The sequence below is a fragment of the Bombina bombina genome, chromosome 9, assembly GCF_027579735.1.
Source record: "Bombina bombina isolate aBomBom1 chromosome 9, aBomBom1.pri, whole genome shotgun sequence".
NCBI classification, from domain to species: Eukaryota; Metazoa; Chordata; class Amphibia; order Anura; family Bombinatoridae; genus Bombina; species Bombina bombina.
Genome location: NC_069507.1, coordinates 48,312,832 through 48,339,175, shown reverse-complemented (window position 1 = coordinate 48,339,175; position 26,344 = coordinate 48,312,832). Strand labels below are relative to the sequence as shown.

General features: G+C 36.4%; 1 protein-coding gene across 1 annotated transcript in view; it reads left to right on the top strand.

The window, feature by feature from the left end:
* The window catches only part of OGDHL (oxoglutarate dehydrogenase L), a 253,936-nt gene that overhangs the window by 197,033 nt on the left and 30,559 nt on the right, over nucleotides 1–26,344 (top strand). Inside the window, exons 15-16 of the mRNA XM_053692073.1 lie at nucleotides 7,174–7,324; nucleotides 16,570–16,697. Coding sequence (XP_053548048.1) covers nucleotides 7,174–7,324; nucleotides 16,570–16,697 — 279 coding nt within the window. The remainder of the gene's footprint in view (nucleotides 1–7,173; nucleotides 7,325–16,569; nucleotides 16,698–26,344) is intronic.

The following is a 26,344-nucleotide window of genomic DNA, read 5'->3' as shown; positions in this document are numbered from 1 at the left end:
GGAGTGGGTTTGGAAAACAATTACATTTGCAGACAAGATTTCTGATATACGGTAGAGATATGTTAATGAAATGCTATTGATAAAAAGCGTATTTGGGGTAGTTAGTTAGTAACAGGCATAGAAAATATTTACTTACAGTGGCCCTTTAAGAGACTTTCTAGTCTACTTCCACTATCAAATTTTGTACAGTTTTTTTTCTATGCACTCTTTCAGAGGCACCAGCTACTACTGGGCATGTGTAAACAATGACAGTGTGCCCCAAGGCAGAACATGCTGTGATCTGAGATGTCATCGCAGAAAATGCAGCATGTCTGCAGAAAGAAAGGTACACATGAATGAACTGTTGGCTCTTTGCAGTGCTGCTTTAAATCAGGCTTTACTCTTCAAACAACACTGTGCTCTGGCTGCAGTGAGTACGTTTTCCTTAACAAAGTACTGTTTGAAGGGAGGTCAGATATGGAGCAGCACTGTAAAGCAGCAGTGCATTTATTGTTGACTGGCTCTCAGGGTTTTTTTCATGAGACATTTTAAAAAAGTAACAATTTATTTTCTTTTAGCTAATTTACAATGCAATTTTTAACTGATGCACTGTATTATAAAACTTTTTAAAAAGTGCTTTATTCTTTAGTTAATCAACACGTGATATTGAACTGGTGCTTTAGTGTAACTGCCTAATTTAAAATGTAATTTTATTTAAAAATAACCTGCAGAACATTTTTCATTAAAAAAAATCCCATCGCAGAAAGTGGAGAAAAGTTCTGATTTTCAGATGTCTGGATACAGGGGGCCGGCACATGAGTAATTGTTATTGCATTGTCTTTTTGTTATGCACTTATTAATTACGTAATTCTACTTATGTAATGGTCCTTTTAACATTGCTATAATGCGCACAGCCATTGGGTGAGCACTATAGTTTATAACTGTCTCTAATTGACTTTAGCAGAGATGGAAACCTAGGTTACAACACGGCAGCATCCCTTGCTTATTAATGGTCATTAAAACTTTACATTTTATTTTTTAAGTATTTAAACTAGTAATATAATTAAACAATACATTTGCATTTTATTCTTAGGATAAACCTTGCTTTGAATGCATCATTCTATCTAGAACGTGACAGTAGAAAAGAACCAAAAGGTCCATCAAATCTATCCATATTACGTGTGACTGTTTTCTTAGGAGTGCCTTATGCATGTCCCAGGCATTTTTGAATTCCTTTATAGTCTTTGTGTGTACCACCTCTTTTGGAAGTTTATTCCATGAATCCACCACCCTTTCTATAAACAAAAAAATGCTTCCTCACATTTCTTCTGAATCTGCTACCCTCTAACATTAGATTGTGACCCCTTGTTTTGGTACTTATTTTCTTGTGGAAAATGCTTTCAGCTTCCACTTTATTAAGTCCCTTTTATATACAGGTAGCCCTCAGTTTACGCCGGGGGTTAGATTCCAGAAGGAATTTTTGTAAATCGAAACCGTTGTAAATTGAAACCCAGTTTATAATGTAAGTCAATGGGAAGTGAGGGGGTTAGGTTCCAGGCCCCTCTCAAAATTGTCATAAGTAACACCTAATACATTATTTTTAAAACTTTGAAATGAAGACTTTAAATGCTAAACAGCATTATAAACCTAATAATATAGATTGTATCATCAAACGAAGTTTAATGAACAAAAACATTTGCTAACATCACCTAATTAAATAATCACACAGCAGACTGCATCATCATCAAACTAAGTTTAATGAACAAAAACGTTTTTTTACTTGCATTTTTCTGCAATCAGTTCTCTGCATTGTTAGCATGTTAGATAATATTGGGTCTGCACCTATTCTATGCATTTCAATCTGCAGTGATTAATAAGCAGTTAGGCACCCTCACCTCAAGCAGCTGGACAGGAAGATAATAGGGAAGTGCCTGCTAAATTTTGCTCGATAGATCTGGTCTGATCTGTGTACACAGATCAATTTAAGGCTGTTAAGTTGCATAACTTTGCTGCAAAACAAGTGGACAGCTCCACCTACTGGCTATTTTTATTAGTGCATTTTGCTTTCCAAAGCTTTTCAATAGCAGTTACATGACTGAAAAAAAAGTTGTTATTCTGAAACGGCGCAAATTGAACCCTTCTCTCCTCTAAACTATACATATTTAGATTATAGAGTCTTTCTTTGTATGTTTTATATTTTTATACCATATACAGTACCATTTTATTAGCCCTCTTTTGGACAGTTTCTAGTTTATTTATATCCTTCTGAATATATGGTCTCCAGAACTGTACACAATATTCCAGATGAGGCCTAACTAGTGATCTGTAAAGTGGCATAAGAACCTTGTTATTTCTGATACTAATACCTCTCCCAACGCAACCAAGTGTTCAACTAGCCTTACTGGCCATACTGCTGCATTGTCTACTGAATAATAATAATAATTCTCATTCCTCTTTACTTACAATCAGTAATGTACTAGTGAGACAATAGTTGGCCTGTGGGTTTTTGGATCCTATATGCATAAATTTGCTCTTGGTAATATTACATTTCAGGTCCCATTTATTTGTCCAGTCCTCCAGTTTTTAAATATCACTGCTCATTTGATCCACTCACCCTGGAACATCAACTCTCGTTACAAACTTTGGTATCATCAGTAAACAAGCAAACCTTCCCCTGGGGTCCACTTCCAATATCACTAATGAACATGTTAAACAAAACAAGCCCCAAAACTGACCCTCGGGGAACACCACTAGTAACTGACCCCTCATTTGAATATACTCCATTAATTGAAACCCTCTGCCTAATGTACACGAGGGACACTTTGCATAAATGTTTTGATCCATTTATATAGCCCATCTGGGAGTGTTTTTGTAACAATGCATAGTTTTGCTATTTTTTTTTTAATAACATGGTGCTGATTTTCACAAAATAAATCAGCTAATGGAGTAGCTATCATGGATTAAAGTAATCATTTAAACAGTTTGCTATTTGTTTATCTCCTATCACTACTCTATCATCCTCAATCTTTAGTCTTTCAATCCCTCCCCTGGTTTTTCTCGTTTCACTGATATATCTAAAGAAGGCTTTGTCTCCATTTTTACGGATTGTGCTATTCTGTCTTCTGCCCCAGCTTTAGCCTTTCTGATTAACTGCTTTGTCATTTTTTGTTGGGTTCTCCATCTAGCAATTATTTAGTGTTCAATATCCCTTTAAGGGCTACTTGCATAGACAGTTACTATAGACAGCGTGGAGCCCGAGCAGCACACATTAATTTCATAATTTAACATACATTGATTTTACATAAATTGATTTAATTATAATTAATAATACAAACCATGAAAAACAAATGTAATATTAGCTATATTTATAATGTTGTCTTAAATTGTACCTGTGTAGTCAGTAAAATCAGCTGGGTGGTGTGCCCCTTAAACAAGTACTGGGGACATCAGTTTATGATTTTTTTTTTTTTTTATGCAAAACACTATAATTATTGAATAATTGCTTTTCTAAATGCATATAGCAGATGTGGGGATTTAATTTCCCTTTAAAGTGAATGTAAATTTTGATGATAAAGTACCGGTTTTTAAAAATTTGATTAAAAATAGGGGCACTTTAATTCATCAAAATTTACATTTCACTTGTGTTGTGAAAATACTTACCTTTTTAATCTTGACAGCCGTGCCAGCTTCCCCCGGTCGTCGCAAGCCTCTTGCTAAGTTTAGAAATAACGGATCGGTCATCCTCCAATCACGGCTTCCCCCCCGGGGGAATCAGTGTCTGATTCAACGCCGTGATTGGAAGAAGCCGGATTCCTCATTTTAGACCCAGGAAGAGGCTTTGGAGGAAGCGATGCAGCGGCTGTAAAGGTAAGTATTTTCACAACACGAGTGAAATGTAAATTTTGATGAATTAAAGTGCCCCTGTTTTTAATCAAAGTTTTAAAAACCGGGCACTTAATCATCAAAATTTACATTCACTTTACGTATTAAGCAATTTAGTTTAACTGAAGAAACTGTGTAGCCTTTAGAGTTCTTACCATATTCTTATAAAATAGCACCGTTTGGTACATTTTACCAAAAAATGCCTTCAGGCTAATTAAATAACATCATGGGGATACAGTTGTTCATTAGTATTTCCACTCAACATGTTTTATTTAATGGAAAGATTCCATATTTTATTAATTATACAATTTGTGTAAATGCTTTAAATACCATTGGTTTCACAGTAGAAGCTGGAGTGTGATATTAACCTTAAACCTTCTGAGAGGAGGTTGAAGAAAATATGTGGTTTGAAATGTATAATTAGATGCAACATTTTCATCCCCTATGGCAGTGCAAGTTTATATCCAATTACACAAGAGTTTAATTCTGTAATATACATAGTATAAGCAACGTTGTTACTGTTCTTTATGAACATCTTGTGAAATGATATGGTACAAAAAAAAAGATTTTTTTTATATGAATTTAGTATAGAAATCTCAATTTGCTCCTAATGTTTTCTAACTAAATTTGTTCTAGTAATGAATCTTTTTGTAGTTTTTGTTTAGCACATTGCAGTTCATTTTCTTTTTAACCCATTTTTCAATTTTCTTACCGTTAAGGACCAAGGTTATTTTTACATTTCTGTGGTGTTTGTGTTGAGCTGTAATTTTCCTCTTACTCATTTACTGTACCTACACATATTATATACCTTTTTTTTCTCGACATTAAATGGACTTTCTAAAGATGCCATTATTTTTATCATATCTTATAATTTACTATAAAAAAATATATAAAATATGATGAAAAAATTGAAAAAAACACACTTTCTTTCCATAAGGCAGGGAGAGTCCACGACTTCATTCCTTACTGTTGGGAAATACAACACCTGGCCACCAGGAGGAGGCAAAGACACCCAGCCAAAGGATTAAATATCCCTCCCTTTTCCCCAATTCTCCAGTCATTCTTGTGTTTGCTTCCCTCCCGTTATTCCTTCAGTGTCCTCTGGAGCTTGGGTATTGTTTTCCCAACAGTAAGGAATGAAGTTGTGGACTCTCCCTGCCTTATGGAAAGAAAACAAAATGTATGCTTACTAGATCAATTCCTTTCTTTCCTGGCAGAGAGAGTCCACGACCCTGCCTGTATGATATTTTGATTTGGGCGGCTCCCCTTTTATTTATTTTTCTGGCACCTTTATACCCTGATGTTTCTCCTACTTTTCCTTGTTTCCTCGGTCGAATGACTGGGAGGATAGGGGAAGTGGGAGGCATATTTAAGCTGGGGTGTCTTTGCCTCCTCCTGGTGGCCAGGTGTTGTATTTCCCAATAGTTAGGAATGAAGTCGTGGTCTCTCCCTGCCAGGAAGGAATTTATCTGGTAAGCATACATTTTGTTTTTTTCTAACTTTGACCCCCAATATCTGTTACACATCTACAGCCACTAAAAAACACCCATGCTAAATAGTTTCTGACTTTTGTCCTGAGTTTAGAAATACACAATGTTTACATCTTCTTCAAAATTAGCGCTAGTTACATGTAACACTGATATCTGTCAGGAATCCCTGAATAACCCTTCACATGTATATATTTTTTTCAGTAGACAACCTAAAGTATTGATCTTGGCCTATTTTGGTATATTTCATGCCACCATTTCACCGCAAAATGCGATCAAATAAAAAAAACGTTCACTTTTTCACAAACTTTAGGTTTCTCACTGAAATAAATTTACAAACAGCTTGTGCAATTATGGCACAAATGGTTGTAAATGCTTCTCTGGGATCCCCTTTGTTGAGAAATAGCAGACTTATATGGCTTTGGCATTGATTGCTTTTTGGTAATTCGAAGGCCGCTAAATGCCACTGCGCGCCACACTTGTATTATGCCCAGCAGTGAAGGGGTTAATTATGTAGCTCATAGGGTTAATTTTAGCTCTGGTGTAGAGATCAGCCTCCCACATGACACATCCCACCCCCTGATCCCTCCCTGACCCCTCTCAAAGAGCTGTCTTCCCTCCCCCACCCCCAAAGGTCACCCCCATCTTAAAGGGACAGTCAACACCAGAATTTGTATTGTTTAAAAAGATAGATAATCCCCCATACCCCAGTTTTGCATAACCAACACTGTTATATCAATATACTTTTTACCTCTGTGATTACCTTGTATCTAAGCATCTTCTGACAGCCACCTGATCACATGACATTTTATTTATTATCTATTGACTTGCATTTTAGCCAATTAGTGCAGTGTCTGCCACAAGCCACAGGCGTGATCACAAAGTTATCTAAATGGCTCACATGAACTAGCTCTCCCCTGTTGTGAAAAGCAAATAAAAAAGCATGTGATAAGAGGCGGCCTTCAAGGGCTTAGAAATTATCATATGAGCCTACCTAAGTTTAACTTTCAACTAAGAATACCAAGAGAACAAAGCAAATTTGATGATAACAGTAAATTGGAAAGTTGTTTAAAATTACATGTCCTATCTGAATCATGAAAGTTTAATTTGGACTTGACTGTCCCTTTAAGTACTAGCAGAAAGTCTGCCAGTATAAAATTATTATTTTTTTTTATATTATTTATTTATTTTGATATATTTACTGCAGCATAGGATTCCCCCCAACCTCCCTGACCCCCCCCCCCAAACAGCTCTCTAACCCTCTGGCTCCTTCCAAATCACTATACATTTGCCAAAGTGTATCAGTCACACCCGCTTCCGCCCCCTCACACGCGCTCCTGCACCCACACAGGCACTCCCGGACCTCTCACAGACCTCCTCCCGCCCCCTCCAGCGATGGGCCGCCCACCCTCCTATCCCTCCCATGCCACCAACGATCTCCACCATCATTGGCTGATGCAGAGAGGGCCACAGAGTGGCTCTCTCTGCATCGGTTGCTTAAAAAAGGGTATTGCACAAGGCCTCTTTATTCAAAACATTTCTTAAAACAGCCCTGACATATGTATTTTTCACATGTCCCTTTTTAAAGTGGCAATATGGTCAGCCTATTTATACAGTAACTGTAACTGAGCAGAGAGGAGGGCCAATCCTTAGAAAATAGAGCAATCGTGACCTGGCTAGTACAGTGCCATTAAATTAAAGGTTTTTATAATGTGGTTGCCAGACCAATAGCTGCCCCTTTATGAGAATTTGATTGTAAGTCAAGTAAGGAACTGTGCTGACCTGGTAAGACATCTGTCATGTCTGATGATCTACTCCATTCCAGGACTCTCTAGAATTTTGAAAAGCAGATTGGAGATGACAAAAAGCCGCATTGTCGATTGGGCATTGGCAGAATACATGGCATTTGGCTCCCTGCTGAAGGAAGGAATTCACGTCAGACTCAGTGGGCAAGATGTAGAGAGGGGAACTTTTAGGTAAGCGCTCATTTTGGTGTATCAGTGCTTAACAAACTACATACTTTAACTAAATGTCAGTAATATGTTAATTTGTTTTTAATGCTAAATCGGCAGCACAATGAGTACAGCACACACTATCCAATCAGCGCCAGAGTTAGTGCTGAGATTGGCACTGTATGTGCACAGGGTGGCAATCTTGGAGTTAAAGGGACACTGAACCCAATTTTTTTCTTTCATGATTCAGATAGAGCATGACATTTTAATCAACTTTCTAATTTACTCCTATTATCAATTTTTCTTTGTTCTCTTGCTATTTTTATTTTAAAAGCAGGAATGTAAATCTTAGCAGCCAGACCATTTTAGGTTCAGCACCATGAATAGTGCTTGCTTATTGGAGGCTTATATTTACCCACCAATAAGCAAGCATAACCCAGGTTCTCAACCAACAATTGGCCGGCTCCTATGCATCACATTCCTGCTTTTTAAATAAAGATAGCAAGAGAATAAAGAAAAATTAATAATACGAGTAAAGTAGAAAGTTGCTTAAAATTGCATGCTCTATCTGAATCATGAAAGAAAAAATTTGGGTTTAATGTCCCTTTAAAGAAAAAAAGGTAAAAGCAGCATTTTAATACTGCATTATAGCAGCTAGTGTTTGATAGTAGCTGGGGCTATATAGTTCATTTAATGCCAGACTTTAAAGGGACAGTCTAGTCAAAATTAAACTGTTATGATTCAGATAGGGCATGTCATGTTAACTTTCCAATTTAATTTTAGCATCAAATTTGCTTTGTTCTTTTGGTATTCTTAGCTGAAAGCTAAACCTTGGTAGGTAGGCGCATATTCTAATTTCTAAGCCATTGAAGGCCGCCTATTATCTGACTGCATTTGAGAGTTTTTCACAGCTAGAGAGCGTTAGTTCATGTGTGTCATATAGATACGATGTTACTTACACTGTGGAGTTACTTATGAGAGGGCACTGATTGGCTAAAATGCAAGTCTGTCAAAAGAACTGAAATAAGGGGGCAGTTTGCAGAGGCTTAGATACAAGGTAATTACAGAGGTAAAAAGTGCATTAATATAACTGTGTTGGTTATGCAAAACTGGGGAATGGGTAATAAAGGGATTATCTATATTTTTCAACAATACATTATCTGGAGTAGACTGTCCCTTTAAGCTCTTAGCAGTGAAATTTCTGATTTCATCTGTCTCTTAATTATATATCAGAAGTTATGTTCTGTGCACCTGACTGATATGCTGCTTGCACCACCTTCTACGAAAAACAGCGCTCTTATTATAGTGCTGAGACTGGTCAATCTATGGAAATGAAAACTATAGTTGCACCACAAAATAAAAATAAACTATAGTTTGTTGCAACATTTTAATTGTTGAGAAATTCCTGCATTTTGCTTTGTGTTTACTCCCTGGTCCATATGAGGATACAGCTGGTTGGCCATTCAGAACCAGGCATACACGTGTATGCTTCAGTTATTGAATGTGTCCTCATCTGGAGTAGAATGGGGTTATTTCCAGGCGTATAACTTTGACTGTATTTGAGTATGTTAGACAGAAAAAGAAGAGAATTAGTTTAAATATAAAATGTTCTTATAAAAACAGCATTTTATTTTGACACTAGATTGTCCCTTTAATTAGAGGTAGCAAATGGGTATATGACACTTGCCACCAATTAATATACTAATAACGTTTGCTTGTATATCAAGATCAGCGTTCTCTACAGGACTTACTTAATGGATTTAAATAATAATGCTATTGCTTTTCTCACCCACTATGTTATCTTACTCCACAACTGCCCCTCTAAATCTGCATTTAGAAATGAAAACAGCAATATCAGTAGTCTACTTCTTTCTAATAGCTCTCATAGGTAAATTATTATATAGGAGCACGTCTGTGCAAAGCTTGGTTTATTCAGGAAAGAACTACACATAATATATATCCAGATTTACACAGTGCATTACAAGTAAATGTTTTAAGAGCATTGAACACTAATTTCAGCAACATTTCCATAATCCTCCTGTTGAGTATGTTTTTATCATATATTCTTTGTTCTGGCCAATGAGTAGCAGATATAAATTAGCTCCCCTTCTCATCAGCCAATGTGTAACATGTTACAGGATTCAAGATCCGAATTATCCAAATACACATTGTTAAATATTTTGGTCTGTATGAAGCTCTTTTCCAGTGCAATTTAATTTTTTAAAGCATATATAAAAATGACTTTAAAGGGACAGTCTAGTCAAAGTTCAACTTTCATGATTCAGTTAGAGCAGCAATTTTTAAGCAAATTTCTAATTTACTCCTTTTATCAATTTTATTCTTTGCTCTCTTGGTATCTTTATTTGAAGAAGCAAGAATGTAAGCTTAGGAGCCGGACCATTTTTGGTTCAGCACCTGGGTAGCTCTTGCTGATTGGTGTCTAAATGTAGCCAACAATCAGCAAGCGCTACCCAGGTGCTAAACTAAAAATGTGCCAGCTCCTGATAAAAACCTCCAACACCTCACTATGGACCCAATTATCTAACATTATCTTATTCAGACATGAAAAAAACACTCATAGGGCCTGTCCTCAGAATTCTGGGGGAAAAGGGGGGGGGCTGTTCCTGCGAGTTGCAAAATGCCTCCCATATAAAGTAATTGGGTTTGCTGGAAAGGGAACTTTGCTACAGAGAACAGGGAGCAAGAACGCATTAAATTGTGCAGTCAATACAAATTACAGATGGCATTCGGATACTTTGTTAGTATCCGAATGCGGAAGTAGTTGGAAGCTCATGGTATTCATCTCTCTTTGGAGCTGGAGTCATTCTTGTGAAAGTTTAACACACAAAGATCTCTCCAGATCTTATTGTGTTTCACTTTTACAAGAAAAAAAATCTGTCTCCGAAAAGAGCAAAATGTCACGAGCGGCCATTTGGATCCTAACAAAGGAACCCGAAAGCCTGTCTCTAATACTAGTCAGATTACATCTTACAATCACATCTATTTACCGTATACAGGTGTTTTTGTCTTAGGGTAATTAGTGGTTTTTTTGCGTATTTGTCACAATTTCAGATTCCAAGATAAAACTGGGGTAATATGTTTAGAGAAAACGCCAGACCATGGAACGCACCTGTCTAGACCACTAGCAAAGGGGGGGAAACACATTTACAATTACTGTATTATTGTTTTTTTTTTGCATATGCAGTTTTTTTTTTTTTACAATTTTTACTGTGCACCTTAAAGGGACAGTCAACACCAGAATTTCTGTTGTTTAAAAAGAAAGATAATCCCTTTATTACCCATTCCCCAGTTTTGCATAACCAACACAGTTATATTAATATACTTTTTACCTCTGTGATTACCTTGTATCTAAGCTTCTGCTGACTGCCCCCTTATTTCAGTTCTTTTGACAGACATGCAGTTTAGCCAATCAGTGCTCAGTCCTAGGTCACTTTACGTGCATGAGCTCAATGTTATCTATATGAAACATGTGAACTAATGCCCTCTAGTGGTCAAAATGTATTCAGATTAGAGGCAGTCTTCAAGGTCTAAGAAATTAACATATGAACCTCCTAGTTTTAGCTTTCAACTAAGAATACCAAGAGAACAAAGCAAAATTGGTGATAAAAGTAAATTGGGAAGTTGTTTAAAATTGCATGCCCTATTTAAAACATGAAAGTTTTTTTTGGACTTGACTGTCCCTTTAAGTTTTGTTTTCTGCGTAATTTCAATAAGAATTTTTATTTTTCTACAAAATACATTTTTTTAAAAAAAATAACTTGGTGATTTAACTATACAATTTTTTCAAACTAATTTTTTTTTTCGTGGGACCTATTTTAATGTCTACATCACCTTCACATACTTAAAAGCAGGGAACACCCCTTTGCAAGATGCACTGTTTTAAATGTCAAAACTGCCTTTAAAGAATCCCGTAAGCCCAGAGACCCTTAGGTAACATCGCTGTGTGTTATTGTAGGAGGGGCTAGCATTGAGGAGCAGCGTTCCTTAGATGACGGCTTGTTGAGTTTTGTTAACACTGTTTTGAATTATAAATCCATTTTTGTTGAGCCTGTGAAATGTCAGATAGACAGAAGTTAGACTCTAATTTACTTAACCCAGAGCTCTGCCACCTGTCCTTAATTATACAATTAATTGGCATATATTTGTGAGAGCAATTTGTCCCTGACATACATTACAGCTAAACGCAGATTGTCACTTTGATTTTATTTAACAGTGGCAGCTACATGGTCAGTAATACACATAATAGGTATTATCAGTTTAATAGACCCTTTTTCCTGGGTGCTCATAGCTGAACATATTGGTGTGATACACTCACTTAGCCTCACTCATTACTCAGGGAGTTAATGGATTACAGTAATTGCTTCAGTCATCTCTGTTTTCATAATGTTCCTCTGCGTCCTATTCTAATGCTGATTAATGACCCCTGTGAGCCTTGTGAAGGAGGGGAGGTAATCATTTCTACAGCTCAGATACCTACGTACAACGCCTTGGAAAATTGCCAAGTGTTTTATTAGTGATGTGGTGGATCTCGGAATATGCTCTGCTGATTTAAGGGTATTTTTGATTTAATTCAATTTGATTCTAGTGATATTATACACGCATTGCTTGTTATATTTTCGGTACTTTCTGCACGTCACTGGATGCCATTGAGATAGATCTTTAAAGGAACATGAAACCCAAACATTTTCTTTTATTATTCATTTACTTGCTAAATGAGCACTTTTCACAGTCCAGCCACGGCCTTTAGTGAGATAAGGGAGCTACCATTATAAAGCTTGGTTCTAGAGAATTCAATGTTTAAAGGGATAGTCTAGTCAAAATTAAGCTTTCATGATTCAGACAGAGCATGCAATTTTAAGAAACTTTCTAATTTACTTCTATTATCAATTTTTCTTAGTTCTCTTGGTATCATTATTTGAAAAAGCAAAAATGTAATCTAAGGAGCCAGCCCCTTTTTGGTTCTGCACCTGGGTAGCGCTTGCTGATTGGTGGCTACATTTAGATACCACCAATCAACAAGCGCTACCCAGGTGCTCAACCAAAAAATGGGCCAGCTCCTTAGCTTACATTATTGCTTTTTCAAATAAAGATACAAAGCGAACAAAGAAAAATTGTTAATAGGAGTAAATTAGAAAGTTTCTTAAAATTGCATGCTCTATCTGAATCATGAAAGTTTAATTTTGACTAGACTATCACTTTAAAAAGTTTTTTTGTGTCAAATTTGCTTTGTACTCATGTTATCCTTTGTTGAAGAGATACCTAGATAGGCAGGACTACATGACAGGAGATAGTGCTGCCATCTAGCGCTCCTGCTAATGTATACCATTGTTGCAAAACTGATGCCATATAATGCTGCAGGCACGTGCACACTCCTGAGCTTACATTGCTGCTTTTCAACAAAAGATAACAAGAAAAACGAAGACCATTTGATAAAAAAAGTAAATTAGAAAGTTGTTTGAAATTGAATGTTCTATCTGAATCATGAAAGAAAAACAATGATGTTTTATGTCCCTTTAAGCAGTGATATACTATGGTCAGTAGACAGAGAATACAACAAATCATTTCTAGAAGTCGGCAAATGTAGAAGGAAAAGGGCAGTTTAAGTGGAACCACAACAGGCAGAGGGACGGTCAGAACGTGAATTAGAAGACAAAACTGTAGTGATTTATTAAAGAGATAGTAAAGAAATGAGTGCGCATATTATGTTTGCATTTCTATGATATAAATAATAGAATGCTCAAGGCAAATGTAATAACATAAGTAAAAATAACTACACTGTCTGAATTTGATAGCTTCACGTTGACTTTTATGTATCTGATGGCGGGATATGAAAAATGATGCAAAACAAAACCAGAAGGAATAAATGTTCCGCTGGGAACAAACACAGTTTAGTAACTTGTTCTCTGGGATGACGCCCACAAAAGGCTTGTGCATCCCCCAATTGTAGCTTTGGGTTTGTTGGGACAGTTATTGGGGAATTTCACTTCTTTCCCTTTACACACAGTGGCCAAAGGGTCAATGTCAGGTTGCCCACATCACTATATGGAGGACAAGCACTACAGGGTCATATTCATAACCAACTAGGGGGAGAGGTGAACATCTGGGAACAGCCATAACTTAGCTTATTCTATAGGATGGTACCCACACAAGTTCTAAACTTGTAGGATTCAGATAGAGCATGTACGTTTAAGACACTTAAATTCATTTCTATTTTCTAATGTGCTACATTATCTTGGTATCCCTAGTTGAAAAAAATTAAGCACATATCCTACACTAATGGGAGCTAGCTGCTGTGGGAGCTAGCTGCTGATTGGTGCCTGCACACATTTGTCTCTTGGGATTGGCTGACTAGATGTGTTCAGCTAGCTGTCAGTAGTGCATTGCTGTTCCTTCACCAATGGATAACAAGAAAGTGAGGAAAATGTGATAATAGAAGTAAATTGGAAAGTTGTTTAAAATTGTAGGTTCTATCCTAATCATGAAAGAAAATGTTGGTGTTTCCTGTCCCTTTTTAAATACACTCACCGGCTACTGTATTAGGTACCTCACTATTACCGGGTTTGACCCCCTTTTGCCTTCAGAACTGCCTTAATTCTTCGTGGCATAGATTTAACAAGGTGTTGGAAACATTCCACAGACATTTTGGTCCATATTGACATGGTAGCATCACGCAGTTGCTGCAGATTTGTTGGCTACACATGATGCGAATCTCCCGTTCCACCACATCCCAAAGGTGCTGCATTGGATTGAGATCCGGTGACTGTGGAGGACATTGGAGTACAAAACTCATTGTTATGTTCAAGAAACCAGTTTGAGAGGATTTGAGCTTTGTGGCATGGTGCATTATCCTGCTGGAAGTAGCCATCAGAAGATAGGTACACTGTAGTCACAAAGGGATGGACATAGTCAGCAACAATACTCAGGTAGGCCGTGGGGTTTAAACAATGCTCAATTGGTACTAAGGAGCCCAAAGTGTGCCAAGAAAATATACACCACACCATTACACCACCAGCCTGAACCGTTGATACAAGGCAGGATGGATCCATTATTTCATGTTCTTTACGCCAAATTCTGACCCTACCATCTGAATGTCGCAGCTGATATAGAGACTCATCACACCAGGCAACATTTTTCCAATCTTCTATTGTCCAATTTTGGTGAGCCTGTGAGAATTGTAGCCTCTGTTTCCTGTTCTTAACTGACAGGAGTGGGACCCGGTGCGATCTTCTGCTGCTGTAGCCCATCTGCTTCAAGGTATGACGTGCGTTCAGAGATGGTATTCTGCATACCTTGGTTGTAATGAGTGGTTATTTAAGTTACTGTTGCCTTTCTATCATCTCAAACCAGTCTGCCCATTCTCCTCTGACATCAACAAGGCATTTTCGTCCACACAACTGCCGCTCACTGGATATTTTCTCTTTTTTCGACCATTCTTAGTAAACTCTAGAGATGGTTGTGCGTGAAAATCCCAGTAGATCAGTAGTTTTTTAAATACTCAGACCAGCCAGTCTGGCACCAACAACCATGCAACGTTCAAAGTCACTTAAATCCCCTTTCTTCCCTATTCTGATGCTCGGTTTGAATTTCAGCAAGTCGTCTTCACCACGTCTAAATGCATTGAGTTGTTGTCATGTAATTGGCTGATTAGCAATTTGTGTTATCATGCAGTTGAACAGGTTTACCTACTAAAGTGGCTGGTGAGTGTATATCAAACAGTGCTCTTTTAGTAAAACAAAAATATATGCTAGATCAAAGTAAACATATAAAAGACAGATTGAGTTTTCTTGCAAAATGAGCACACAGCCACTGCCTTTAGTGAGATAAGGGAGCTACCATTATAAAACTAGGTTCTACTGTCGCATGATTTTTGCAGCAGAAGTCCACTATTGGGCATGGGCAAGAACCTGATTGGAGCTTGTGCAGGTGTCTTCTATCATTCACAAATAGTAAGCTCCTCATTTGCCTTCCTATTGAGGCCATATTGCAATGATTTTATTAACCTACTGCTTAGTGCTTTTTTTATATTACATCAATGCAACAGACAGTTTAATATCTCTAAAAAAAACAGCGCCAGAATACAGGCAATACTTCTCTAATGTAAAACAAAATACTTGATGTCAGTTGCTTCAAATTAAAATTAGCAATCCCATAGAGTTTTTTGTACACATACTTTCAGGTAAAGACATAAGTGAGTCTCATATTTGAAGTGTTTGATTGTCCAATCGAAGAAGACCAGGAACTTGAATTCTAGGCGACTTTTCCAGGGTTCGCCCCTGTAATGTTCTACAATATAAAACCGTGCAAATGGTGATACAGAATGTAATGTTATAAATGCTTTTCATATTTGTTTATATTAGCAGTGCATTTAAAAATTATTTGTACCAAAAAACTATTGAATTTGTTCAATGTCCCTTTAAACAGCTTTTATTAAATGTTTAAAGGGACATTAAATACAAATTGTAAACTACATGATTATGAACCTTCATATATAAGAATATTTGCAATAAAAACTGCAGCTTTGTTTTGTGAAATGAGTATATTGTTTTAAGTTTACTCTTTTAACTGATTTCCCTGTCCCTCAGAACAAAAGAACCCCTGCTAACCAATCACAAACTAATATTCAGATATAGCACAAACTCTGTTTGCACATGTGCAGACTGGGGTAGCCTGCCCTCTTGTGTTCGCTTTAGCACTGATTCAACTTAGTTACTATTGCAAAGAATGCTTTTCCCTATCATGATTGTTGATGCAAAACTGATAAAGCACCATAGAAGCTTATGGAGGGCGGGAAAAGTAAACAAAAGCTCACCTAAATTGCCTAAAAATTTTAACCCAAGCCTCCCTGGGAGAAAGTGAAACAAGCACAATTTTTAAATGTATTTTATAGCAAGAAGCTGCAAAATAAATAATAAATGTATATTGCAATAAAGAAACATTTTATGGTCCTCTATTTGCAGGAGTTTAATGAGTAACAGACTAGTGCAAAGTGAGACAGATCTTTTTATGGGGAGTTTGAAAGCGAAAAATGCATTTTAGATCAAAGAGAAGATGTAATGTGTGGAAATGTAACTTTAGATATGTAGGGCCACTGAACTACAGACCTATAGGTCTGACCAATGGATCTTTATTAATGGCGATTATATTCACTTACACAGCAGTCTGGCAACCATTGGGGATGCAGCATAGACCAAAGTCTGAGGAAAAATGTACTCACATCATGTCATAATGCATACTTTTATTTTTTACAGCCATCGTCATCATGTGCTGCATGATCAGGAGGTAGACCGCCGCACGTGTGTACCCATGAATCATTTGTGGCCAAATCAAGCTCCATACACCGTGTGTAACAGTTCGCTGTCTGAATATGGTGTCCTGGGTGAGTGGTTACTCTTCTGTGGCCTTTTTGATAAATAACTCTTGCTGTAGAAAAATACTAACTTGAATTGGTGTGCTATCAAATTGATTATCTAGTACAGCAAATAAAATATGAGTGTGAAATTTAAACTATGTCTTAGAAAGGGTGTTGACGTAGGGTTTTTAATGATGCTTAATATAGAATCTGAATCGGAGGACATGTATTGGTGCAGTACTTTATTGTAGTAGCTGGAACAGTTTCAAAATAAGCTAAAAAAGTCTATACCTATTTATCTACAAATTTATATTTGAAGATTCATAAAAACAATACTCATTCCACAAGGTGTGAGCACCTCCTAAAAGCTCTGGCCCAAATGTTTTATTCAATAGAAAAAGAAAGGGTATTCCAGCCTCCAAAGTTAAAAAAGACCTTTATTGTTTCATGTAGGGTCCATAAAGATAGAAAATACAACGTTTCAGCCCTGCTATAGGCCCTTAGTCATGTACTTTTTCTATTGGACTGCACTTTGGACGTGGCAGGTCCTACATTCCGTGCCCCACAGACGAAGAGACAGGTGTGCTGTTTTCTAAACTTTTTTTGAAGTTACCAAATGTTTTATTGGATATAACTCAGTTATGGTGTAAAATAAAAAATTCTGTTTAATTGCCAAACAGAAGTAATAGCCATATAATTTCACACACTGCAATAAATGCTCCTTACATACCAATTAATTATACTTTCAAGATGAAAGAGACCAGATCAATGAGGTTTGTGCGCATACTGAGGTATCGGAGTCCCTTGCATAACTTTTCCAAGAAGTTACTCATAGGGTCAACCTGATAGCGCAGCTATATTTATTTCAAGTCCAACAAATTGGTTGCTGATTTTATTATATTTACTCTTTATATATTTTGAATAAATGATTTATAGTATTGTTTGAGAAGCATCTTGGATAATTGTTTTTTTTAGAAAAATAACTACATTGAGTTAACTGAGGAACCGGAATACCTCAGGATGCACATAGATACCATTGGTCTTTCAGTCTTTGGGGAACCTTTATTGTGCTATGTAATACACGCGCTCTGTGTTTTTCTTCTCGGTTGTTTATATAAATCTATCTGAAATTTAGAGCAGTAGAAGAGGAGTAGCCTGTGGTTATTAATTCTACTATTTTTTTTATTTATTTTTTATATAGATTTATTTGAAAGAAAGGTTAACAAAAAGAAAGCACCAATCAAAGAAATATGTAGAAATAGATTACACAATAAGCATTACAGTCCCTAAATGCAGTATTGAAGTTCTTGTAATGCTCCATCATAAAATGTCCAATATACCAACCTGTGTCTAGCAACATTGAAAAAGATCTATATCTTGGAAGATGAGCAAGAGATGACAGCTGAGGAATGCGTCCATACTTTGTTTGTAATATTTGTTTGTGAGGCCATCTCAGCTTGGGCTTTTACTCTCTGATTGCATTCAGGATTTCCTGCTGGGTTAGAAGGGCTAAAGCATATCCTGAGAGAGAGGGTTGTGGTGTTACAGGGGCTAAATAAGTATCACAGAATGGAAGATGTACGAGAAGGGTGTAAATTCTATAACAAAGAATAATACTTGTGAGATAAACCTGCATAGTGAGATAAATATCTTTCAAATTAAAATTTGTGTTTCTAACATTTTTTTAGGGACCTCTCTATACTGATGAGACGTTTTAGATCATTTCACCTGAGCAAAGAGCTTGTAAATATCAGGTCGTTAGTCTGAATTCTCAAATGAGTAGTAGATTTTCTGACAAGTTTCAAAGTTTGGTCAATTTTCCTTTCTATCTGAATCATGAACATGTTATTTTTTCTTTAAGGAGTTGTTAACTTCATGGTTTAGAGAGAGCAGGCAGTTTTAAATAAAATTATATTTTACTGTTCTCAAATTTGCTTTGTCATTTGGTGTCCTTTGTTGAAGAATTAATTTAAGTCTGAGCTCCTGTGAGCCTACCTAGATTTATTCTTCAGCAAAGGACACCAAAAAAAATAAAGTAAATTTGGTATTTATTATTATTATTTTTATTATTATTATTTAAATTGCATGCTCTGTCTGAATCAGGAAATACTTTTTTTTAATATTTTTTTTGTTACTGTTTAGTTATTTTTACATTTGATATTGCAATCACAATATTCTTCATTAAAGAGACAGTATACACCATTTTTTATATAACTGCATGTAATAGACACTACTATAAAGAAAAATATACACAGATACTGATCTAAAAATCTAGTATAAAACTGTTTAAAAACTTACTTAGAAGCTCCCAGTTTAGCTCTGTTTTAAAAGGTTACTGGAACACCCACTGCAAGTGGAAAATAACAGATCCTCCTTCTCCTCTGCATATGAAAAGACCCTTTACACAAACAGAAGCAAGCTGGAGTAGGTATACGTCGGTATTCTCCTAAAACTTTGGGGCTTGGTTAGGAGTCTGAAAATCAGAGTTATTTTATTTAAAATTAATCAAAACTATACATTTAAAAAAAAACAAAAAAAAAAAAAACTTTGCTTTGTCATTTGGTGTCCTTTGTTGAAGAATTAATTTAAGTCTGAGCTCCTGTGAGCCTACCTAGATTTATTCTTCAGCAAAGGACACCAAAAAAAATAAAGTAAATTTGGTATTTATTATTATTATTTTTATTATTATTATTTAAATTGCATGCTCTGTCTGAATCAGGAAATACTTTTTTTTAATATTTTTTTTGTTACTGTTTAGTTATTTTTACATTTGATATTGCAATCACAATATTCTTCATTAAAGAGACAGTATACACCATTTTTTATATAACTGCATGTAATAGACACTACTATAAAGAAAAATATACACAGAAACTGATCTAAAAATCTAGTATAAAACTGTTTAAAAACTTACTTAGAAGCTCCCAGTTTAGCTCTGTTTTAAAAGGTTACTGGAACACCCACTGCAAGTGGAAAATAACAGATCCTCCTTCTCCTCTGCATATGAAAAGACCCTTTACACAAACAGAAGCAAGCTGGAGTAGGTATACGTCGGTATTCTCCTAAAACTTTGGGGCTTGGTTAGGAGTCTGAAAATCAGAGTTATTTTATTTAAAATTAATCAAAACTATACATTTAAAAAAAAACAAAAAAAAAAAAAACTTTATGGGCTATATAAATGAATCATCTACAAAACATTTCTGCAAAGAAGATACGAGTATAATGTCCCTTTAAGCAGAACATTGTGGAAAATCCTATCGTACGAAGGCCAGTACTTGTAATATTTCTAAAATTAGCTCATCAACCCTCAGAATTCATCATTGCCTCGCTTGTAGAACAGTTAACCCGCTCCTTGGTGTAGCGTATTTTAAAGGGAAATTCTAATGAAAGAAACGACATGCTGCAACTCATTAGAGCATGCAGCAGTCTCCAGGACCTATTCAGTGGACACACCTCCTGCCTGATTTTACACACCACCCGGCTAAAGTTTAAAGGGACACTAAAGTCAAAATTAAACTTTCATGATTCAGATAGAGCATGCAATTTTAAACAACTTTCAAATTTACTTCCATTAAAAAAAAGTGCACAGTCTTTTTATATTTAAACTTTTTGAGTCACCAGCTCCAACTGAGCATGTGCAAGAATTCACAAAATAAGCGTATATGCATTTGTGATTGGCTGGTGGCTGTCACATGGTACGTGTATGCATTTGTGATTGGCTGTCACATGGTACAGGGGGAGTGGAAATAGACATAACTTTTAAAATTGTCAGACAAAAAATCTACTATTCATTTTGAGGTTCAGACTAAGTGCTATTGCATTGTCTTGTTATCTTGCATGTGTTGACTTTGCAAATCTAATGTGTTGACTGGTCTTTTAAGCCAATATTAAAGGGACGTGGAACTCCAGATTTTGCTTTTATGATTCAGATAGAACGTACAATTTTTAACAACTTTCTAGTTTACCTCTATTATCACATTTTCTCTTTCTCTTTGATATCTTTTGTTGAAAAGCAGGGACATAAGTTCAGGAACGTAAACGTGTCTGGAGTTCTATATGCAGCAAGATTGTTATCCTTATGCAACAGCACTATTTCCTGCCATGTAGTGTTCCAGACACCTATCCCTTCAACAAAGAATACCATGGGAACAAAGCAAATTTGATAAAAGAAGTAAATTGGAAACGTTTATAAAAAAGCCTAAGGCGCTTGTACCATCTGGTAATGACTCAGTTTGTTAATTGCTGATATGATACAAGCCCCACTGGTGCTCTGAGCAGCTGCCGTATTTAAAATGCTGGTGCACTGCACGCTGGTGCACATGCACGCGCAGAGACAAATGCTAACACTAAAACAGTGATAACCTTTACTAGAAGCATTTTTACCAGTACTTGTATATTGCACATATGTTTCTATTCAAAGATCTAATTCATCTATGTGCATTGAAGGTTTGTTGTAAAATCTGAATTGTACTATGCAGTCTATGGCAGCAGTGTTTGCAGCTATATATAACATAACTATAAACAATGTTGCAGACACTGCTGCCAGATGGCTAGCGACACGTGCACGCTCCTGAGCTCACCTAGGATTACTCTTTAACAAAGAATACCAAGATAACAGAGCAAAATTGATAACAGAAGTGCTCTAAAATGTCATGCTCTATTCAATTTATTTAAAGGGACATGATACCCAAATGATGATGAAACATTTGAAAGTGATGCAGCATAACTGTAAAAAGCTGACTAGAAAATATCACCTGAGACGCTCTATGTGAAAAAGGAAGATATTTTACCTCACAATGTCATAAGTATTCAAGCCCCACTATAAAGAGACTTTAACCCCTTCAGGACAGACCCATCCATCCAAGTTCTGAACGTACACAAAAAGAAAATAAAACACATTATTGTCACTGCGATCGTGCTTTAAAAACAGCGCTGCTTGGCGGCTCCTAAAGGAACTGCCTGCGTTGTTATGCATGTCTTCCAGTTGAATCAACTGCCGTTTGTTTCCAGAATGGAGCACAAAACTGCAAAAGTTAAAACTTTCCATGTCGTCCTAAAGGCGTTTAAGCCCAACGCTTTTAGGACGGCATGGAACGTCCTGACGGCGTCTAGCGATTAAGCAACCGATCCGGATGCTAGTCCCAAGACTTGCAAGGGAGTGTGCATATGGCATGTGCCGACATTTTCCTACTCAGTTTAAGGAAGATTACTATGAAATCTCGCAAGATTTCAGTGAAATCTCATAAGATCCTAGCAAAGCAAAGCATGACTTCAGCACTGTTGATGCTGATTGGCTATTATTTGTTTGTTTTATTTTTTTAACTTGCAGCTGACAGTAGCTACATCATAACGGTTACTTACTCTTGTGCGCTGAAGACATATTTAGGTAAAGTATCTTCCCTTTTTACATAGAGATGTTCAGGTGCTATTTTCAAGTCAGCTTTTTAGTTATATGAATATTATGTCCCTTTAAATTTAATTTTGACTTTACTATCCCTTAAAGCCAAAAATAAAAAGCTGTGTGGGTACATACACATCACAATACAAATATAAATGATTTGTATGATTATATTTTTATTGTGATGTGTATCTATAAAGGAAATACTCAAAAATACGCTTTGCGCTTATTAAACTAAATGAAAAAAAAAGTTTTTAAAATTACACTAAGAACATTGCTATTTGATTTTGTATTTTCTTTAACAAAAATGTTATCAATGACGTTGCCTCGCAGTCTTGTTCACTCCTCCCTTGCAAGATTCGGAGAATTTCTGATTTAGCCCCCTTTCCCAGATAATACTGTGAGGTCTGACCGTGCGAGGGCCGCCATGATATTTCTCGCCATGCTAACGGAGTTTAGATAACTGAACCTCCAGTGAGCTCAAGTCCATAATGCAGAAACTATGTTCTCTAATGAATTAGTAAAGCTTTCACTGTCTATTTAAATAATCAAGTCAATGGGAAATTCTAATCCAAAATAATTGTAGCAAACGAGACTAAGATTTTCTATCAAGACATTTTTATAACAAAACAATATATTTATAGTGTGCTTCCTTCCTAAAAATATTACATTTATTCCTCGGTGTCTAAATAAAGAGAAGCATATGTGAAAATTACTTTCAAACAAATTAGCCATGCTACAGAATTCCTCAGCCATATCTCCCAATCAGCAGAAACGGCTCCTAATGTTTTAAGTTAAAATTAGACTTGGATTAAATGCTGTCAGGGGGAATTCAGTTTGTATACCGGGAGAACTATGATACCATATTTTGTTTTTATGGGTTTTCTCTGCTGATATAAAGGAGATGTCTGGTTAGGTATATAAAAATAAATTGTACATATAGATCTTAAAGGGAACATTTGGAACTCCAAGGAATTTGTGCACCATGGTTGGTTGCTTATAACGTGCACCCCAGCTACGCGGTCAGAGACTGCTAACGTCAGATGTGTCTGTGATGATTACGTTAGAGGAACATTAATCTTTTTTATATGTATAGTATACATCAGCAATTAAACACTGCTTGCATGTAAAATAAGTTTTTTAAAACATAGTTTAACCCTTTGTGAGCAGTAAAAACATAGGTAAGCTTCAGTGGAATAAGACATGAACTTATGAATTTAAATATTTACTCATGGCAGCTTTATGTCCCTTTAAAACTGTATTTTTGTTAGCAAAATTTACAGTTTTGCAGTCCATGGGTATACCCTTTGAAAAGCCTATTGAGGATATTATCATTTACTAATTATGGAAATATATAAAAAAAAGTTCTGTAGCTTTATACTTACCTTAAGCGTGTTGGAGTGCCATGCTAATCTGGTGCTCTTTTTCATAGAGCCCTGACCACGCTAATTGGAGGCCTTGGGGCGGCGGCTCCCAGAGCCTGCACTAAAGGACCTTCTTTTATACACAGTTACATAACGTATAAAAAGGCCACATGCATTATATAGAGCGGTGCATCCACTGTATAAATGTAAAGCTCTGTACCGTGGACACTAACACAAAGTGCGCAATACAGGTGTCAAAAAGACAGCAACCTCACTGTCCTGTGAATGCGCACCGCATGCGTCAGAGTGCAAGAATATCTAAACTCCAAGATGGCGCTGTCTAGTATAAAGAGGTGGAGCTTGGTCATCCAACACCAGTAAGGGGTTAAATAAGAGAATTTATTTAAAGAGAGCTACAGGCACAGGTGGAAAAAACAACATAGTTAGTATTTACCATGCTCACAGGTAGATTACAAGTTATCCGCGCTATAGGGAATTTAACGAACACAACAAAAGTTGCGTTATTTCACCCCCTATAGCGCAGCCATTACAAGTTTTCAAACAGCCGGCTTGTGCGTGCGATATGGTTGCGTTGAGCTTCATACCGCACAGAATACAAGCACTGTTTTGACGTGCTCGTGCATGCTTTCCCCATAGACATCAATGGGGAGAAGGTGTCAGAAAAAACACCTGCGATCGCGGAATTAAAAGCTCAGTAACGCAGCCCCATTGATGTCTATGGGGGAAAAAAAAAGATACGTTTAAACCTAACACCCTAACATAAACCTCACGTCTAAACACCCCTAATCTGCTGCCCCCAACGTCGCCGGCACCTACATAAACTTATTAACCCCTAATCTGCCGCTCCTGGTATCGCCGCCACCTAAATAAAGCTATTAACCCCCTAATCTGCCGCTCCTAATATTGCTGCCACTATACTAAAGTTATTAACCCCTATTCCCCTGCACCCCAACATTGCCCACACTATAATAAATATATTAACCCCCTATTCCGCCGCTCTCCGACATCGCCGCCACTAAATAAAATTATTAACCCCTAAACCTCTGGCCTCCCACATCACTACCACTAAATAAACATATCAACCCCTAAACCGCCAGCCCCCACATCGCAACAACCTAAATTAAACTTTATTAACCCCTAACACCCCCTAACTTTAACATAATTAAAATAGAGCTAAATTAAAGTTACAATTATTAACTAATACCTATTTAAAACTAAATACATACTTACCTGTGAAATAAAACCTAAGCTAGCTACATCATAACTAATAGTTATAATAGTGTAGCTATCTTAGGTTTTATTTTTATTTCACAGGTAAGTTTGTATTTATTTTAACTAGGTAGACTAGTTAGTAAATAGTTATTAACTATTTATTAACTACCTAGTTAAAATAAATACAAAATTACCTGTGAAATAAAACATAAGCTGCCTTTCACTAAAACCTTACATCACAAAAAATAAAAAACACTAAAATTACAAAAAATAAAAAAACTATGATTACAAAAAATAAAAAACGAAATTATCCAAAACAATAAAAATTATTCCTATTCTAATATCCTGTTTAAAAAAAAAAAAACACTTAAAAATAAAAAAATGCTAATCTATAATAAACTACCAAGGGCCCTTAAAGGGCCTTTTGTAGGGCTTTGCCCTAAAGTTAACAGTTCTTTTGCTACAAAACAAAGCAAACCCCCCCCCCTAACAGTATACAAACCCCCACCCCCCAAACCCACAAAATAAAAATAAAGTAAAACCTAATCTACCCATTGCCCTGAAAAGGGCATTTGTATGGGCATTGCCCTTAAAGGGGCATTCAACTCTTTTTCTTGCCCTTAAAAGGGCATTCAGCTCTTTTATGAAATGCCCATCCCCTAATATAAAAATAAAAACCCACCCAAAACAAAATAAAAACATTACACAAAATAAAAAATGAATTATCAAAAATAATAAAAATTATTCCCATTCTTATACCCATTTTAAAAAAAAAAACACCCCAAAATAAAAAACCTAATCTAGAATAAACTACCAATAGCCCTTAAAGGGGCCTTTTGTAGGGCATTGCCCTAAGTTAAACAGCTCTTTTACCTGAAAAAAAAATTACAAAGACCTACTAACATTACAAACTCCCACCCCCCCAAACCCACAAAATAAAAAAAACTATCTAAAAAAACCTAATCTGCCCATTGCCCTGAAAAGGGTATATGTATGGGCATTGCCCTTAAAAGGGCATTTAGCTCTTTTGCATTGCCCTGAAAAAGGCATTTAGCTCTTTTTTTACGAAAAGCCCAAACCCTAAACTAAAAAAAACCCCACCCTAAAAACTATAAAAAAATCCTAACACTAACCCCCGAAGATCCACTCACAGTTTCTGAAGTGCCGCTTGAAGGATCTCCATCCAGACGGCTCCATCTTCATCCAGACGACTCCATCTTCATCCAGGCGGCATCTTCTATCTTCATCCCGACAGTGTCTTCTATCTTCATCCTTGCGGCGCCGAGAGGGTCCATCCTGAAGATATCCGGCACGAAGCATCCTCTTCATATGGTCGCCGCCGTATACTCAATCTTCAATGCAAGGTAGAAGATTTAAAATGGCGTCCCTTGCATTCCTATTGGCTGATTTGATTTTTGAAATTCAAATCAGCCAATAGGATGAGAGCTACTGAAAGATTCTATTGGCTGATTTGAATAACCAATAGAATTTTCAGTAGCTCTCATCCTATTGGCTGATTTGAACAGCCAATAGAATTTTAGTAGCTCTCATCCTATTGGCTGATTTAAATTTCAAAAATCCAATCAGCCAATAGGAATGCAAGGGACGCCATTTTGAATCACGTACCTTTCATTGAAAATTAAGTATACGGCAGCAACCGTATGAAGAGGATGCTCCGC